The sequence below is a fragment of the Sinocyclocheilus anshuiensis genome, unplaced genomic scaffold (assembly GCF_001515605.1).
Source record: "Sinocyclocheilus anshuiensis isolate Anshui unplaced genomic scaffold, SAMN03320099.WGS_v1.1 scaffold286, whole genome shotgun sequence".
NCBI classification, from domain to species: domain Eukaryota; kingdom Metazoa; phylum Chordata; class Actinopteri; order Cypriniformes; family Cyprinidae; genus Sinocyclocheilus; species Sinocyclocheilus anshuiensis.
Genome location: NW_015544135.1, coordinates 284694 through 290868, shown reverse-complemented (window position 1 = coordinate 290868; position 6175 = coordinate 284694). Strand labels below are relative to the sequence as shown.

Genomic DNA, 6175 nt, shown 5'->3' with positions numbered 1-6175 from the left:
CAGCTGAATAAACAGAAGATTCAACTGCTTTCATGTGACTAATATGACTAATAAACACACGACTACGGCAATATACAGTTTATCTGAGTTCTTATTATTATAATAATAAAGTATGTGTAAGAAGCCACATCATCTCAGAAGGATTTATTTCAAACACTCAACTGACGTTATGAAGTGAGTTTGGAATAAAAATTTTATTAAATGTGGTATTTTCACATGCTTTCAGATGGAGCAGCATTTACTTCACAGGTTCACTGTTCACTGAGAAGCTATGCAAACAGCTGTCATTATCGCGACGATTTCTTAATCGTCTGCGATTTGTGTAACTAGTAAATGCTGCTCCATCTGAAAGCACGTGATGATGATTTCTTGCTGATTACAGAACCGGCTTTTTTAACAAAATGCGCATGACAATCGCATTCGATTAATCGTGCAGCCCTAATGACAACATTGGTTTGCAGCATGAATGCTGGGACAGAACACACAAAACACATCTAAAATGAGAAAGAGCTTTGCGATTGACTGTACAAATAGATTTGACAAGAAATCTAAGGTATATTTTTACAGACTGTCAAAATCTACAGAAAAGAGAAGCAAATGGATCCCTGCAATTCACAGAAACAAATGGACTCCACTCCAGGCAGTGAAACATGGATTTGCAGTTATCATTTTATGTTAATATGTTGAATTTTGCGGTAAAATCATGCCCTATATATTGAATTGTTATCATATTGACAACTCATTAATTAAATATTTACCATCTTATATTCTGCAAAACTGGATGTTTTTAAATAAACATTGACAAAAACTAGTGGTCGAGCGATATGGGTTTTTTGACAGCCGATGCCGAAATCTTGGAAAGCAGGGAGGCCGATGGCCGATATAAAGCCGATATAATTTTATTTATTTTAATTTATATTTAAGAAATTTTAAATCATTTGAAAATGGATAAAAAATAATTGTGTAAAATAAACATACTTATACTTTAGAAGACAACACATTTTTCATAAATAAATAAATATTTAATAAAAATCGAATTAAAAAGGAAGTAAACACTGTAACCAACAGGGCACTCAGTATTCTGGGAAGTTTGTGTGCATTGGGAATCATATTTTTTTTTTTTTCAAATAAAGCCAAGGTAACACTCATTTTACATACAGCACGCAATGAAAATGACATGAATATGACAGTGGGCAAATGCATAAAGCGCAGCATAATTTGAAATCACTTAAAGTTTGTTGATCGCACGTCTCCAGTGAAGCTGAACTCTCCTCCTGTCAGCATTCAATTCACACGGACTGACCGTCACGCAGAGAACACGCGATCATGCAGGATACACATGCACACTTCACAAGATCTCCCAACTGGATCCGACTAAGTTTGCAAGGTCTGTGAAACTAAATGTTCATTAGTCATTCAAAGATTTGTTTAAATGATATAAATGCGTATTTGCTGAATGCTGACGGCAAATGAGAAAGTATTAAAATATTTGCCTTTCTATTACTAATAATATTAAAGCAATCGTTATAATACTTTTTTGTATACATTTTAATTCCTTTGTTTAACAGTTCTATCTGATTAGACAGAACTGAATGACGACAGCGAACAAGAGGGAGAATGTGAGCGGTGTGCGCTCTCAGGCGCTGCCGTTCTCAGCGCCGTCAAAATAAAAGTTCCGCCTCGAACACATCGGCCAAACAGAAAAACTTATCGGCTGATGCCGACATTTGAAAAATGCCAACCACTAACAAAAACTATATAGGCCTACGTTTTTGGGCTGGATGATATATATAACATTGATATAAGTGATCACCGAGATTTTGACCAACTTATTTTGTATTTACAAAATGCGTTCACAGTTAAATTTGCTTTATGTATTTCCCCGGCGTCGCAGTCAGGCACATATAAATGTCAGGAAACATGATTCCTGGCTGCATATCAATATCCATTGACCACTGGATCTTTAAGTTGTAAGGAACACTATATCGAGTCCAACAACCTTTAGTTTAAACTGATTATCATTTGTTTTACTCGCGTTTTCACAGATTCACTATTAAATCCAGTCATGCAGCAGGCTCTTTTGCCACTCAGTCCGGCTGAAGGGGGCATGTTCCGGCAGGAAAGTGACGTCAATGCATACCCTCTATTTAGTTTTTATATTTCCTGCCCATTTCTGTCTGGATTAATGTTAAGATATGACAACTGATCATCATTAGTCAGGGTGGTCGATTTTAAACTTTAAAGGGATAGTTCACCCAAAAATGGGCATTCTGCCATCATTGACCTCACCCTCATGTTGTTCCAACCCTTATGACTTCTATGGAACTCATTGCATGGACAAAAGTCATTAAAGCCAATATAAACCAAAATTTACCCCATATAGTCTCTTGACACATATTTCTTGACTTATTGAACAATTCTTTGGTTCCCAATAAGAAAATCGTCTCTGAAAAAACTTTGCTTCTTAGGTGATGTCACCAAGAACTCCTGTTTATCATACTGTCCCATCCCAAACATTATCTAACTATGCTGCTTTTCATGATCCAGTCAATTCCTTATGGATAAAATCAGGTTTTTCCCCTCTTTCAGTATTTTTTTTTCACTCAGAAATACTTATTTTATCTCATCATGCCATTTCTTGTTGACTTTTAAAAGCGACAGATATGTGAAATGGAACATAGTTTACTTACCCTCATGTCATTCCAAACCTTTATTGCTTTCTTTTTTTCTGTGGAACATAAAATAAGGTATTTTGAAGAATGTTGGTAACCAAAAATATAATGAATGCCAATGGGAACTGTAAATTGGTTTGTTACCATTGTTTTTCAAAACATCATAGTTATTTTACACAGAGGAAAGAAAGTCATACAGATTTGGAATGGCAGAGAAGTGAATAAATGATGACACATGAACGACTTTGTGGGTTTAGTTTTTGGAGGACGAACAGATTACCTACTTTTGGATTTGCAATAGTAGGGGTGAGTGTTTCACCTGAAACCTCACTTGTTTATAATAATTTGCTTTTCTTCTTTTTAGTTGCAAGACTGATTGTCTTTTCATTGTGTTTTACACATAGTTTGAGATGAACTATGAAATGTACACAAGAAAAGAGTTACAAAGCTCAGATTAGTCAGGTATTTTCCTTTCAAAGACTCAATGTAAACAGCTATTAGGTCTGATATTGTTTCCTGGAAATACAGTTAAAATGAATCTAAAATGCTTTTATCTTGAGTGGTCAGAGAGTTTATCCTTAGAGAACCGCAATATCCTCTGTTAAATAAATTAAACAATTCACTGATTCATCCATGGCCTGAGGAGCACTGCACCAAAGTCTTATAATGGGATTTTATTGCCTAAATTTTAAACAGTAACAAAGATGCAAATGCAAAGACACCACCTCTAGAATAGACTTTCATTTAGAAATGATGTCCTGTTTTATTCGGTGACTGTTTTACCAGTAGATGTTATGTCTTTGTACCCAACTTTGACCTCATCTAATTATTCCTGTTTCTCTGCAGGGAGTCCCTCCAAAGCTGTGTCCACCATGTCCCTTTCTGTGCGCCCCACGCGGAGGGTCGTCGCCAGATCCATCACTAGGAGCCAGTCCTTCGCCGGAGTCAACTCCTACGATAAATCTTACAGGTCAGTGTTAACATATACATCCACAAACAATCAACATGCATTAGGGATGGGTGATATATCAAATACTCATGATATATTGATGATTTTAATGTCTATTACCCTAGCCTAAAACACAAAAGGTTAACTTGGAGCAAGTGCTCACAATATATAGCATTAGCCTTTTCAGTTATGACCATTAAACATCTTTAAAGGGAAGTCACATCTGACAGGACGTCCTGTGGAACCAGCATACATTTCCTAATAGCTGCAGGCAGCAGGAATGCATGGACATTTATCATTGTCTATAGTGGCCGACCGATATATAGCCAAGGCCGATATATCGGCCGATATTTGGCATTTTTAAAATATCGGCATCGGCCGGTAAGTTTTCCTGTTTGGCCGATGCATTCGAGGCGGGACTTTTATTTTGATCGCGTGTTCTCTGCGTGACGGTCGATCCGTGCATATTGAATGCGGACAGAAGGAGAGTTCAGCTTCACTGGAGATGCGCGATCGACAAACTTTAAACTCGTGATTTCAAATTATGCTGCGCTTTATGCATTTGCCCACTGCCATATTCATGTAATTTCCACTGTGTGCTGTATATAAAATGAGTGTTACCTTGGCTTTATTTGAAAAAATATGATTCCCAAATCCCAATGCACACAAACTTACCAGAATACTGAGTGCCCTGTTGGTTACAGTGTTTACTTCCTTTTTTTATTATATTTTTTAATAAATATTTATTTATTTGTGAAAAATACTTTGTCATCTAAAGTATAAGTATGTTTATTTAACACATTTACTTTTTAATCCATTTTCAAATTATTTAAAGTTTCTTAAACATTAATTAAAATAAATAAAATTATATCGGCTTTATATCGGCCATCGGCCACCCTGCTTTCCAAGATATCGGCATCGGCTGTCAAAAAAACAATATCGGTCGACCACTACTTGTCTACAAAAAGGCTTTGCTCGAACAAAACGGGACAGATTTTCATGAAAATCTGTGTTGATTTTGTAGCCAGTAGATTTTGTACACTCCACACAGACTTGGTTGAATAATTTTCTCTTTTTTTATCTGTTGAATAAATAAGTGTTGTTTTTGTACAAGTGTATGTGTGCTGTGTTTTAAAGGGGTCATATGATGCTTTTTTAAAGATCATTATTTTCTTGTTAACACTCCAAAGAGAAAGGAAAACTTGAAATCGCATCATATGACCCCTTTAAAGGTAAGTATTTGGCATCGCGTTAATTTTTTAGAGGGGCAGAGTGGCTCTTGAGCCGCTGACTCTTGTGGTTGATGTAGTTTGATTCAAAAGCATGTAGAACTCTCTTCAAACCCCTGCTGTTGAAATAGAGCAGAGACAGAGAAAGCATGAAACATTAAAGAAGGCCACTATCAGGACAACAGGGAGGAACACCGAACAAAAGATTCTGAAAGAATGAACGGGAGGATGAAAGATAGACACGAATATGGGTTAAAAATATACAATAAAGAATAACATTGGTTAAATAACTGATTTCCCTATCATTCCCACTCTTTCTGTGTTGCTCCAACTATTGTTGCTTTATCCTCATACAGCTTTACAGGAGAAAATTGTGTCAAGATGCATCAGTGTTTCTCTCCATTTTATTGAGCTGTCATCTTGGAAGAGTAATTGCAGCTTGAATCGATCAGCACAAGTGTTGTTCTAAAGCGCTATTGATTTAGATAAGAGATTGTTTCTTTGGCTGACTATAATACTTTTTGCATTCAAACCCCTCGTCTTCCATTGGTCGAAAAAACAGATCCTGTTGTAAACAAAATGTTTACTTATAGTTCAGGGCTCAATCAAAAGGATGATGAGAGCATTTCCGTCCGGTTAATGGGAATGTCACCTCCCTTACAGGTCTTTTTCTGCGTTGTCACTAAATCTTTTGCCAAACTTTATGCCATACAGACTCAAATGTTTGGTTTCCTGGGATGTTTTCAGCATTATAGTTGTGAATTCTGCTGATTTAAATATGAGAAAGTAAGGTAACATAAGGTGAAATAAGAATAGCTTTTAAATGTATTCTTAATTTATTGTTTTATATTAATATATTTTAATATATTTTTTGAGATTTAAAAAAAATGTAATATATATATATATAATTATATTTAAAAGTATATATAAAAGTTGGCATAAAAAATTAAATTATTATTATTTTTTTAAAACATACTGTTGTAGTTGACACATTAAATTAGGGTTTGAGAAAGTGTTTAAATGACCTCAAACATGATAAATGTGTACTTAAGCTTTATGTACCTCTTATGTGTCCTAGGAACCTTTCTGTGTTCAGCACCCCAGCGTGTATAAGGAAAACTCCCTCCAGAGCAAGCAGGATGTTCACGCTGTCCACTAAATCTCCTCCCCCAAAGGTGCCCCAGCCTGAGAGGCTGGACGAGGTGTACGAGGCCCTGAAGAGAGGACTGCAGTATGTACACAAATACGTGCATTGTAAATTTGTGGATTTGTCATTACAGTTAATTTAGACAAGTAATACAGTATGTGTTATCAGTTGCTCATAC

At 35.9% G+C, this 6175-nt stretch overlaps 1 protein-coding gene across 1 annotated transcript in view; it reads left to right on the top strand.

The window, feature by feature from the left end:
* ripor1 (RHO family interacting cell polarization regulator 1) overlaps positions 1 to 6175 on the top strand; it is a 42098-nt gene that overhangs the window by 8437 nt on the left and 27486 nt on the right. The window contains exons 2-3 of the mRNA XM_016494631.1: positions 3519 to 3642; positions 5929 to 6081. Of these exons, the coding sequence (XP_016350117.1) occupies positions 3519 to 3642; positions 5929 to 6081 (277 nt within the window). The remainder of the gene's footprint in view (positions 1 to 3518; positions 3643 to 5928; positions 6082 to 6175) is intronic.